Raw genomic sequence first — 13,457 nt, 5'->3', positions numbered from 1 at the left:
TAATTTCTGTTACTAGGTCCACCCGCTGAGCCGAGGTGTGGGGAGTTAATAGAGTTTCTCACTCCTCAGGGTCAGTAATGCCTGCTTTGCCATTGTTAGAGCCATCTGTAAAATAAGTAGGAGCGCCTGGGATAGGCGTGGCCTTGGTGACTCTGGGCCACACAAAGGGAGTTAGGGAAATAAATTGTAATAATTTATGTGCAGGAGGGTGATTGTCTAAAATGCCCACAAAAGCAGTGAGGGCAACCTGCCATGATAAGCAAGTCTGTCAAAGATGCTGTTGTTGAGTTTTGTCAAATGGAACATGAGTAGTTTGAGGATCAAAGCCAGTTAACTGGCAGGTATGCTTTCTTTCTTGTATAATTAAATTAGACACAAGGGTAAGGTACGTCATCTGAGTTTTGCCCTCCTGAGAATGTGCCAACAGCCATTCTATGATGCCAAAGGTGGGCTGTTCTTGAAATAGAACTCCTGTAGGGGCTTCTGAAGAAGCTACGACAATAAAGAGAATAGGATGATCATCATGAATATGATTAAGTTGAGCATTTTGAATGGCAATATTTACTATATCGAGTTCCTTTTTAGCTTGTGGCGTCAGAGTCTGAGGAGAAGAAAGGGCTGAGTCCCCTTTAAGGGTCTCAAAGAGGTGTGTAAGTGAACTGGTAAGAATGCACAAAGCAGGGCACAACCAATGAATATCTCCTAAAAGCTTCTGAAAATCACTGAATGTTTTGAGATTGTCGCATCTAATGGATACCTTTTGGGGTATAATGGTATGTTCTGAAACCCAATAACCTAAATAGGAAAAGGGAGCTGTTTTTTAAATTTTTGGGGGGGCTACATGTAGTCCCCATCATTTAAGATCGTGTTGAACTTGGTGAAAAAGTGGGTTTAGGAGAGACTTCCGGGGCAGCTAAGAGTATGTCATCCATATAGTGAATGATGGAGGCTTGAGGACAGAGGGATTGAGCTCCCTCCAGAGTGCTAGCCACGTATTGTTGCCATAGCGTCATCATCCCCTGAGGCAACATTTTCTATTGGTACCATTTCATGGGGGCTGGTTGGTTAATACTAGGTACTGAAAAGGCAAATTTTTCTTTGTCTTGTGGAGCTAAGAGGATTGTATAAAAACAGTCTTTAAGATCCAGAACTACAATTGGCCAATCTTGAGGTATGGCCAAAGGGGATGAGTCCGGGCTGCAAGGCCTCCATGGGTTGCATTACAGCATTAATAGCTCGAAGATCATGAAGCAGCCTCCATTTGCCTGATGTTTTTAGGGACTGTGAAAACTGGAGTATTCCAAGGACTAGTACTTTCCTCTGTGTCCTGCTTGAAACTGTTCTTCTACCAAGGCTTGTAAATGCGTAAGTTTCTCCTTTGCCAGAGGCCATTGATCCACCCAAACAGGTTTAGATGTCAGCCACGTTAGAGGTGTGGCATATGGTGGCGGAGAAATGTCAGTGACCTTCATTAAAAATTTTTATATAGTAGCTCTTTTCTTTCCAGTTTGGGTTGAATAGGTGAAGGAGAAGGATCTCCCTGTAAATTTTTTCCTAGCCCTTTTCTCTGTTGTTACCCCATTCTCATCATCATATGATCTGCCTTTCCCTTGTTGGAGAGAACTAGGTGCCATTGGGCAAGTCGTTTGTCGGGCCCTAGGCAAGGAAGAATTGCTGAACTCTGAGCAAGTTGTTGGGATTCTTCCAAACCTGAGATTTTTTCCTGGGGTTCAGTCAAGGGCCAGTCATCTGGCCATTGACAAGAAATAATGATGGAAAAGTCAGCTCCAGTATCTAAGAGATTAGATAAGGTTTTTCCTTGAATTTTAACCTTACAAGTGGGCCGATCTGAGAGTATTTGTTGAGTAAAGCACACTACTTGATCACCAGTGCTCCCAAATCCTTGTTTTCCTCTGGTGATAGGATTATAATTGTTAGGGGCATGGTAAGGCAAGAGAAGGAGCTGAGCAGTTCGTTGACCTTGAAGAATGACATGGGATGAGCGGGAAAGAGCCATTACTTTAATTTCTCCCAAGTAGTCTAGGTCAATAAGGCCAGGAAGAATTTGGAGGCCCTTGGGAGTAAGGCCACTTCTGCCCAGAATGAGTCCTATAGTCCCCAGTGGAATGGGGCCTCAGATCCCAGTAGGGATTGCTGCAGGGGGTCTGATTCATTAATCTGAACAGTTACTCTGGTTGGGAGGTCCAATGCAGCACTTCCGCTGGCAGCAGCTGGGAGGCTGGAGATAGGCTGCAGGGTGTGCTGGAGATCCTCACCAGCTGTGTCCCATCATTTGTGGGGCCCTGGGCTGGCCCCGTTGGCTGTTTCCTGGCTGTAAAGGGGAACCGTTCTTATGAAATTCTGATCTGTGGTGATTAGCCCAGTGATTGCCTTTCTGGCATTGAGGACACAGTCCCGGTGTTTTATTGTTACAAGTGGGTGGAGGTATTGTAATACCTGTTTTAGATCGGGAACAGCAATCCTTTTTCATATGTCCAGGCTTTTCACATTGAAAACATTTGGCAGGGGAAGAGCTAAAATTATTTTTAAAGGCAGCACAAATTGCTTGAGCTAGCACGGTTTGTTTGTGAGCCTGTGTACCAATATTCTGACATGCTCGAACAAAATCTGCAAGGCTGACATTTTGATGAAGAGGGTTAAGGGCAGCCTTGCAATCTTCATTGGCATTTTCATAGGCTAATTGTTTTAACAAAATGTCCTCCACCGTAGGACTATTAATTTGACAGTGGAGAGCAGATGAGAGCCAGTCTACAAATTCAGTGAGTCGTCTCCAGGTCTCTGTAAAATTTTGACCGATGAACTGGTAGGCTTGTCAGGGTCTGATGCTGTCTGCCACGCCCTTCGGCAACATTTGGTGACCTGTTGATACGCTTCCACCACTGTACCTTCATAAGTCAGTTGGGCTGTTGGACTGGTATGTTGCCCTGTGCCTATGAGCATTTCAAAAGTAAGATTATGTCCAGTGGCCAAATTGGTATGGGCTTGCTCTTGGCACAACTCAGTATAAGAGGCAAAAAACTGTAAATATTGGGGACCACTTAAAGCTGCTTTGGCTAACATTTTAACATTGTAAGGAGAACTTCTTCCAGGGAAACAAATTTCCAACAGTTCCTGTGTTAAGGGGAATTAGCCCCATTCAACCTAACACTAGATTTTAGTTCCTTTAAAACACTGATGTCAAAAGTTTCATGGGTTGCAATAACCTGAGTGGGATTATTGGCGTCGGGTCTGTAATTAATAGGGAAAGCAAGATGGTCCTCAATGTTTAAAGCACACGTATGAAGGGTGGAGGCCATGGCAGGCTGAAATTGAGTCAGCGGCTTATCCTCCCAAGACATTTCTGGATCCAGTGGAGGTGGCAGTGGTGGAAAATCATCCTCAAGTTTAGGTGGCAAAGGGGTGGAAGGGTAAACAAGAGTCGCTTCTGGGGACACTGCCTTCTGGCATGATTTCTCAGTCTGAAAAGGGTGTAGGACCGAGCGCACTAGCCCCAGGTTGCAAATACCATCACGAGTATGCGATCCCCTCTCCTGTGTGCTGGTTTCAAATTCTCTCCCACTCAATCCCAATTTTCAATATCTAGAGTGCCTTCTTCCAGAAACCAAGGATTATATTTAACCACCTCTGACTTCCCTGGTGGCTCAGACGGTAAAGCGTCTGCCTACAATGTGGGAGACCGGGGTTCAATCCCTGGGTTGGGCAGATCTCTTGGAGAAGGAAATGGCACCCCATTCCAGTATTTTTGCCTGGAAAATCCCATGGACAGAGAAGCCTGGTAGACTACAGTCCATGGGGTTGCAAAGGGTCGGACACGACTGAGTGACTTCACTTTCACTTTCACTTAGCAATCTCTGGAGGAGGTGCCTCAAAAGCTGGAGATAATGTTTCTCAGCTTTATTCAAATCATTCCCCATTGTTACCCTGACTTTGTAAGACAACAAGGGACTTTCCACCCTTAGATTCTGAGGGCCTGGCCATGATCCAGGCGCCTCACTTTCACTTTTTTCTTCACTTTCACGTCTTCACTTTCTTCACGTCTTCACTTCACTTTTTCTTCACTTCTTTCTTCACGTCTTCACTTCAGTTTTTTCCCTCGGGGGAATTCTTCCCAATTTCAGGTCCCTGTTTGGGCGCCACCTGCCACGTCCAGCACAACGGGTGAGAAAGTCCTGAAACGGGGGCCGGCGCATAATGAAAAGTCAGACACATAATTGGGCAAGCAGGGAATCAGGGGGTCCTCCTGCTCCCCATGGCAGGAAGACAAAATGTCTCCTTTCAGCCCGCACTTTTATTGGTAGAAGTCACATGAGATCGTTAGGGAATAGCTATACTGGGGAGTTTGATCAGCACACCATAAAGAGGGAGTCAAGTTAAGGCTCTGCTGTTGATCAGGAACATCTTGTTTTGTTTCCATGGGGATGGACGCAGGGGCAGGCAGTGAAGCGGAGCAGCGAGCATGTCCTGCCCCAACTATGTGCATTTGGTATGCTTACTAGGACAATCACGAGGGCGCAGTTTGCTGCACCCTTGAGTCATGGGGCAGTTTCTGGTCTGTGCTCCACCAGGCTGCAACAGCGAGTTTCAGGAAAGCAGCGGTCACCCTGCAGTGTTTATGCCACGACTTGATCCTAGATTTCAGAGGGATAAACAGAGGGTGGGTAAAGACACAGATAGTTAGTACAGATTACAAGGAAATGTCCCACTGTGTATGTATAATCCAAGAATATTAAAGAGGTAAACAGAATAATGCCAAGGAAATTCTAAAGGTACAGTAAACCTACAGTGGAGTATTATTCAGCCGTAAAAAGGAATGAAGTTCTGACACATCCTACAACATGGATACACCTTGAAAACACTGAGCCAGACACAAAAGGACAAATATTGTATGGTTCCATTTCTATGAAATATGTAGAATAGGCAGATTCATAGAGACAGAAGGTAGGTTAGCGGTTGCCAGGGTCTAGGGTGGGGGTGTATGGGTAGGAATGCTTCTTTTGAGAGTGATGGAATTTTCTGAGATTGGGTGGTGGTGGTGATTACACAACCTTGTTAATATGATAAAGAACACTGAATTGTATTCTTTTAAATGGCGAATTTTCTGGTACATGAATTATATCTTACAAAGGAAGTTTATTGCTTCAAAAGTTTATCTTGGTTTTGGAATACTAACACAAGTTTATTAAAAAGAGTATGTTAAAAGATCTTATGCTTCATGTTAATTTTCAATAACTTTTTTATGGAGGATCAGGTAAGCCTGAAAAACTACCATTTCAGATGTAGTAAAAGTCTCAAGGCTTCATTCCAAAAGCCTGCAGAATAATACTAAATATTATTCTTTAATATCTCTCTAGCTATATTCATAGCGATTGTTGGTTAATTTACTATGTATAGTAAATTTTCCTGGGTAGTCTTGTTTATTTTTTATTAGAGAATGAGTACAGATATGACTAGAATTTAAAACATCTTTTTGGGAATAAGGCATTATCATAATATGGATATAATGCTGTTTTTGAGAGAGGATTTTGTCAGCATCAACATCACAGTGTCTGTTCAGTGGATTCAGATTTAACTTATACCTTGGGAAAAAGCAAACTGGCCACTGAAGTCTGCAGTTCTGTTAGAGAACTGAACCCTGTTCCGTAGTCTGCCATCAAAAGGCCATGTTTATAGGTAGAAAAAAAGCAGCAGCAGCCTCAGCTGTTGGAGAATTCTAAATTTTGATGCTTGTTTTACTGAAAGTTGAGAAAAGGCTTTGCAAACAAGGTTTTGAAGGAGCTGTTTTGTTATCCTATCTTCTATTGTCCAAGCTTGTTATTTAATAGAATGAGCTATTTTCTTTTTCACTTAAACTTTTATCAAATTTTTATATATGTCACAGTTTCAGTCATGTGTAAGTGTTTCAGTAAATATTAACTGATGACAAATTTTATTTTTTCATCTGGTATTAGTTCCCTGAAAATGAATATCATTTATCAGCTATTTATTAGTTTTTAAATATCCAGACACCTTTGTAACTAGTTATTGTCTGGACTGAATGTTATTTTACACTGAATTTTTTGGGAAGAAGAGAATCAAGAATTTAGTTCTGGGGGTGGAATATTTGGAGGTAAAAAATTTAATTACTTCTCCCTGTAGAATAATATTTAAGACAGAGCTTTTGATGTAGTGAATAAGTCATTCCTATGCTGTGTTTTAGATTAATGTTCATTATTCTAATAAAAGCCTTTTAAAAAATTACTTGGAGAAAAAGAAATAAATCAACCAACTCAAAGAAGTAGGAATCAATAAACGATTTCTAAGGGACTAGGTTGGCATTTAGCCTTAAATCATTTTTCTTGTTAAAACTTCTCAGACTATAATTAAGACAGTCTTAATTTATTACTTAACATTTCTTTCTTTTTGGTCATATTCTCATGAATCTTAGATGTGGGTAATCATGGAGATTTTTTTCCCCCATCTTAAAGATACTATACCTTTAAGAGTTTGTTTTTGGTAGTCACTGGAATTATTTAGCAAAGATGAAAAAAAAATTAGCGTTACTCCAGTACATTTATTGAGTGTCCAAAGATGAATAAATCACAATTTCTGCCATCCAGGAACTCACAGTATAGAAAAGATGAGAGAGACACACGCAAATTAGTGAAATACAGTCTGGCAAGTGCCATTGGAGGTGTAAGTGGAATATGCTTGAACCACAGATGAGCAAGCATTGCTCTGTTAATACCATGGAGTGTCATTAATGGTTTAAAGGCCTGGGCAGATCAGAGAAAGCCCCATAGAGCAGGTAGGGCTTGAACAATAAGTGGGGATTCATTGGGTGGATGAGAGGAAGAAGGGAGCCCAGGTAGTGGGAACAGCATATGCACAGATACAAAGGCTTTAAGGTGCATGTGGAGGCAGAATAAAGTAGGGGAAAGAGGGTGCTTTCAAGCCAGGAATGTCTGGGTTCAAGTCAGTTTCTGTCCCTTGCTTGGGGGCAATGGGCAAGTTCCTTAGTGACTCTGGGTTCGCATTTCTTGTCTGTAGACTAGAGGCAATATTATCCAGGTGGGTTAAATGAGAAACAAAATATGTAGTTCTGTGAAAGAAAGAATGGTAGATATAGCCAGGTTAGGGAATGTATGGGAAGGCATTTTAATAACTCTGATGGACAAAACTCACCTTTGACTTTTATCTTTGTTGTAGGTTAAAGCAGCCACTGGAGAAGAGGTGTCAGCTGAGGATCTTGGAGGGGCTGATCTTCACTGCAGGTGAAACAGAAGCAGTTGTTTCTTCCCAGGATTGATCGTCATTTATCTGTTTAAAAGAAATTTTAAATTATTTTTTCCAAGTGTTAAACTTGCCAGATCAAACCAGTTTACTTATTCTAGATCTGCAGTTTTGGGGTTCAGTTCTTTAGTGTTCCATTTCTAAGCAAGAACATCAGCTTTTTATTATAGCCTAGAAAGACTGGAGAGACAGAGTTATCATTTGTTTAACAAATACTCATTGAACACCTGTTACGGACCAGGCACTGTGTAGGTATTCAAGGTAGTAAGATAGACATTGTCTTTGATCTCAAGCTTATAGTCTAGTCAGGGAGGTTTGTTTCACCTCCTTCAAAATAGTACATAAATGTGTATACATGATAAGGGCCACAAAAAAAGAAGTATAGGGAAGGCATATAGAAGGTAGAGCTAAGCCAGTGGCGTGCAGGCATTATGACATTGCTTAATTAACACTTGTTAAGTGGAGGACAGGGTGCTGGATGGTGAGCCATGATTCAACAATAGACCATAAGAGAATCTGAAATAGAGAAGTTTATTAGTCATAGGTCCTGGAGAAATTATACAGCACACCTTGAGGGACCACATGAGGTGGTCAAGCCAGGCTGCCCAGAGATGAGACAGGACCTGGGGTACATGTTTTTATTAGGGTTGATGATTGGAGTGCTTTGGGGTCCCCTGACTAGGGCCAGATTGGTCAATCAAACCAGAAGATTGGGGCTAGTGTTAAGTTCCTTGGAGACTGTATATAAGCATGCAGACCATGAGAGGCAGTGCGGACTGTTGATCATAAGGGCTGTTGGGGAAGTCATTGAGAACTTACATTTGCTCGTGACTGAGCGGCTACCTAGGTCTTGCTTGAGGAGCCTGTGTCCATTCAAGGTCCCTGCAGGCTGCATGGAATGCTGAGGAATAGCTTAGCTAAATGCTCAATAAGAGGTAAACACTTAGCTTGTTCTCTGAGAAGAGAAAATATCCTGCTTTGTGGCATCTGCCAATCCATATTTGTGGTATAAATTATCCCACAATGCCTGATTTTAAGCTACCAGTGGGACAACACTGGTCATGGCATCAGGAAGAGATACATACAATTGGCTCTTGTGAGTCAGGCGTGAGCCAGCTCCATTACATCACCGGTTGGCCCATTTCAGGCTAAAGTTCAGGAGTAAGAATACCACCATCTACCTCCTAGAATTTCATGAGGATTAAATGAGATATTATGTGTAAATTGCTTGAAACAATACCCACTTTAAACTGCTGCTGCTAAGTCTCTTCAGTTGTGTCCGACTCTGTGCAACCCCAGAGACAGCAGCCCACCAGGCTCCTCTGTCCACGGGATTCTCCAGGGAAGAACACTGGAGTGGGTTGCCATTTCCTTCTCCAATGCATGCAAGTGAAAAGTGAAAGTGAAGTAGCTCAGTCGTGTCCGACTCTTAGCGACCCCATGGACTGCAGCCCACCAGGCTCCTCCGTCCATGGGATTTTCCAGGCAAGAGTACTGGAGTGGGGTGCCATTGCCTTCTCCCACTTTAAACTAAGTACCTATAAATGTTAACTGCCATTATTATCATGTTTATCATCATAATAATCAGTATTCTTATGAGCAATGAGGAAATCATTGAAGAGTATTAAGGAGAGATGTACTATTATAAAATCTTTCATTAGAAAAATCCCTCCGGTTGCTAGACGGAAGATGCTTAGTAGGTTGGCAAGAGTGTATGAGGGACCAGTTGGATGGTTCTATCAATAACATAGGCACTGCTGTCTTAGATGGTTATGGTGGTGGTGAAGGTAGGAAGGGAGTAATCACATTTGTGCTCTATTTTAGGGGTAGAATTGAGGGATTTGTTGATGGATTTCATATATGGGGCACAGGAAAGTGAGGTAATGAAGATAATGACATGAAATGGTTTTATTCCCTGAGTCTGGGAGGGAATAAAATGTTGGTCAAGTGTTGGGAGGGGTCAAGTGTTGCTAAGTTAGAGATGCTCCAGGCATCCAAGTAGAGATGCTGAGTAGGCAGTTAACTATAAGTGTCTGGAGCCCAGATCAGTGCTTGAGAACCATCAGCACAGAGGTGGAATTTAAACCATGGGACTAGATAAGTCCACCTCGAGCTGAGTGTAGATAAGGAACAGGGCCTAGGACTAGACTTTATAGAACCCAGGCATAAGTGGCAGGTAGATTTAATCATTGAGCTCAGTGGCCTGGGAGGTGCAGTAAACCTTTCTTTGCTCTGCCATACCACAAACCAGCAGGTGGCTGTAGGAACAGTCTAGTGAGTGGGAGAAGGAAAATATGTACAACGTTTCCACTCTCCTATCAAAGAACACTGCCATGCCTTTTGAAGAGCTGGCTAAGGGACCTACCTCTGCCTCAGTTTTCCATTCACTCCTTTCTCACTGAGCACTTACTGTGGATAGATGGATTATACTAAGTGTTATGAGTAATGCAGAAGAATTTTAGGCCTAGTCCTTGCCCTCAAGGATTTATAATTTAATTAGGCGGATAAATGAATGAACTAAAAAACAATTACAGAGCGAATATGCTAGCTTGCGTCCAGTTAGGGAGTTTGTGATTGACGTGCACGTACTACTATATTTAAAATGGATAACCAGTAAGGACCTACTGTGTAGCACAGGGAACTCAGCTCAATGTTATATAACAACCTAAATGGGAAAAGAATTTGAAAAAGAATTGACATATACATGTGTCTAACTGAGTCACTTTGTTGTATACCTGAAACTAACACAGCCTGTTGATCAGCTACTCCAGTATAAAGTCAAAAGGTGAAAAAGTTAGGGGTGCAGATTCTAGGATGCATCTTCCATTTGCCTCACTTGTTACCCTTGTGACTAGACAAACTACTAAACTTCCCGGAGCCTCATTTCCTCATGAGTGAAACGGAGATGTGAATTGCTTCTGCCTCACAGCACACTGTGGCATCCTAAGCGCTCTATTACTGCCAGCTATTATCATTAATAATAGCTTGTTTAAAGTCATGTGGATTAGGTGGTAATGGCTTTTTTCGGGAACAGTGTCATAAAATTTACTAGTCACAAGTTGCTTTGGTTCTCTCTGTTACTATAAATAAATACATACTTGTACATAACGATTTGTCATCCTTAGTAGGTAATTTGACACAAAGCTTTACATAATACAGTGTCTCATCAAAAGTTTCTCTTTCCTACTATTTTGGTACATACTAGGCAGTTTTTAAAAGAAGACATTTTATTTTAAATATTTACTGATTGGGAAGCAATCTCTTCAATTTCTCTTTGTTTACTGAGTTGCTATAGTGTAGATAGAAGTCAGCAAATGCAGCTGGTATTATGTGTGAAATGTTTGAAAGATATGGTCAGTTGTAAAATGCCTTATTAAGTTGATGAAACTGAAGGATCTACCATTTGCAAAGGTATTGGAGGATACATGGTCCCTGCTCTTACTGAGGAACACCCAAGCCCAAAGTGGACGGGACATGAGACCACCGTGAGAGCCCTAGTCTGGACATAGCTCCTGAGGATTTGGTGTTTTCCTTAGACAAGACATCAAAATTTAGACTATGGCAGCTTAGTCTCTGCTTATTTGTTGCTGTTTAATCACTTTGTCGTGTCTGACTCTTTGCTACCCCGTGGAGTAGCCCACCAGTCTCCTCAGTCCATGGAATTCTCCAGGCAAGAATACCGGAGTGGGTTGCCGTTTCCTTCTCCAAATCTTTGCTTATAAAATAAACTAAAATTCTATTCTTTTCAGGTATATATTTTTGCCTGACTCTATAGTTCTTCTTAAAATACTGCATTAGAAAGTCATAGCCATACATCTACAAGTGAAATAACAAGCCATCTAAGAACCAGAGTATGCCCAGGCTTCATTCACATTGAACTTGAAATGAGAAGGACTTCCATGGCCCTTACCACAGTGCCACGTTATCAGTTATTTTCACCATTGATCTGAGGGACAATGTCTTCAAGACTTTGTGTGTGCTACCTGCGACAGCTGACTCTGGGGGTGTAACTTGATAAGGGAGGCCTCAGCAATCTCTCAGAAATGGGAAGTCACAGTTGGCATCTTCACAGTTGATGAAGATAGTGAGGTTGTGATCATCTTTACAGTTGATGAAGGTACACAGTTGTACCTCAGTGAGTCTTGTCGTTGTTGGCAACTACATCACAAAAGTGGGCCAGCTGAGGTTGAAATGCATCATATGCAGTTTTATCTGTGGTGTATGGGATGAGCATCAAATAGAAGTTCTTGCCAGTAAGGCCCTGTGGTCTACTAAAAGAAAGTCAGGATTGAGAAACAAGGTGAGGGTTCTTACGCAGCTACTGGCGGTCCTAGGGCAAGGTATATAACTTCTGTGTACCTCAGTTTTCCCTGTTCGTAAATCCTTAGACGAGAGAAGATTCTTGGGGTTTAAGGTATTTAATTATTTTTCTTTCCCCTGTTCTGATTATTTTAGTGTGCTTTACTCTGTAGAAAGTCTGGAGTAAGTGACTACTACGCTTTGGATGATAATCATGCCCTTCACTTAGCTAGGAAGATTGTGAGGAGTCTAAATTATCAGAAGAAAATGGATGTGAGTTGAATTTGTTCTTATATTTTTTTATTTTTCCAATGCATTTTGGCTTATGTCACCTTGAAATAATATCTTTAAACAGGCTAATGTTGTTATTCTGTATTTCTGCAGGTTACCATTGAGCCTTCTGAAGATCCTTTATTTCCTGCTGATGAATTGTATGGAATAGTTGGTGCCAACCTTAAGAGGAACTTTGATGTCCGAGAGGTGTGTAAAGTGGAACTGTGAGCTATAAGCTATGCTGTCATAGTTTAAGGCATGTGTTTAAACTTCGTGTGAACTAGTAAGCTGTATGTATCCATTTTCAAAGCTGAAGTCTGTTTTATATATGGGACATAAAAGGGAAAAGATACCTTACTAAAAGAAAAAAGGGGGAACACCTCTTAATTATCAGCAAGTTTTCCCTGCACGATGCCTAAGCTTGCTTTGTTCATATTTAGTGCTCTGTATTCCTGTGGACATGAGGAAAGATGTAGGGCAACGCTATAATTTCCAGCTGTTTCTTTTTTGGGTTCTTATTTCGGGAAATGGATGGAATGTCAGTAAGTTGTTGAAAGAAAAAACATACCCTTTTAGATCAATAGGACATGAACAAAGGATTAGACTTCTGATTACAGTTGAAGATGTTGCTATGGTTACAGATTGTCTTCCATGGTCTAGGTCGACAGTTTTTAGTGCTTGCATACAGCATGTAATCTTCTCTGGCAGAATAGTTTTTAAGTTAGGAAATTGTCCTAATAGCAGATTCTGTGCCTTTAATATTTTGTTATGTTTCCCCTTGACTATAAAACTATTATGTACTAATCGTGAAAAATACAGAAAATACAGAAAAACAAAAATCGCTTGGAATTCCACCATCTAGAGAAAGCAGCCAATATTTTGGTATTTTGGCTTAATGTGTATGTATACATTTTTATGTAGTTCAGATAGTATATACATATATACTAGGAGTGGAAATCAATGCTTAAATTATAAACATTTCCCCATTATTGAAAAGTTCTTCATGAAACATTTTTTTGTAGCTAGGTCCTCATTCTTATGCTAGTACTTGGTGACGTGGCAGGCACTCAGTAAATCAATTTTTGGAAGAATTGATGAATGTAATATCCAACTTATGGATGTGAGCAATTATTTATTTAGGAAATACCCTATTATTGTTAGAGAGTCTTAAATCCTGGATTTTAATGAAGCTTCATCTGTTACTTCACTTTGGCAAGGTAACTTAGTTAACTATACATTTTAAAATTAGGTTTTTGATTTGACTTCTCAGTTAATTACAGACATAGAGAAAAAAATGGTACTTACAGGGATGCTGTCCCTGAAAAATGAGTTGTTTTAATAGTCAAGTTTTCTAGATGGTGAAGGATTCATTCTTTCAAGCATAATCACTTTTTTCATATATTTGACAGTATTTATTGCATGCTTTTTCTGTGAAGATACTATTTCAGGAACCAAGGGTAGAGAAATAAACAAAACAGATGCAAATCCATGCCTTCGTGGTAGTTCATCTTTTTTTTTTTTAAACAGTATTTCAATTTCATCCTCAGTTCATTTCAGTTCAGTCGCTCAGTCGTGTCTGACTCTTTGCGACCCCA

General features: G+C 40.9%; 1 protein-coding gene across 2 annotated transcripts in view; it reads left to right on the top strand.

Moving 5' to 3' along the window:
* MCCC2 (methylcrotonyl-CoA carboxylase subunit 2) overlaps positions 1-13,457 on the top strand; it is a 78,278-nt gene that overhangs the window by 44,486 nt on the left and 20,335 nt on the right. For both annotated transcript variants that reach the window (XM_059878855.1, XM_010816706.4), the window contains exons 8-10: positions 7,207-7,271; positions 11,763-11,862; positions 11,974-12,069. In XM_059878855.1, coding sequence (XP_059734838.1) covers positions 7,207-7,271; positions 11,763-11,862; positions 11,974-12,069 — 261 coding nt within the window. The remainder of the gene's footprint in view (positions 1-7,206; positions 7,272-11,762; positions 11,863-11,973; positions 12,070-13,457) is intronic.

The sequence above is a fragment of the Bos taurus genome, chromosome 20, assembly GCF_002263795.3.
Source record: "Bos taurus isolate L1 Dominette 01449 registration number 42190680 breed Hereford chromosome 20, ARS-UCD2.0, whole genome shotgun sequence".
Classification (NCBI taxonomy): Eukaryota; Metazoa; Chordata; class Mammalia; order Artiodactyla; family Bovidae; genus Bos; species Bos taurus.
Note: the sequence above shows the minus strand (reverse complement) of the source record. Positions and strands in the feature narration are given on the sequence as shown.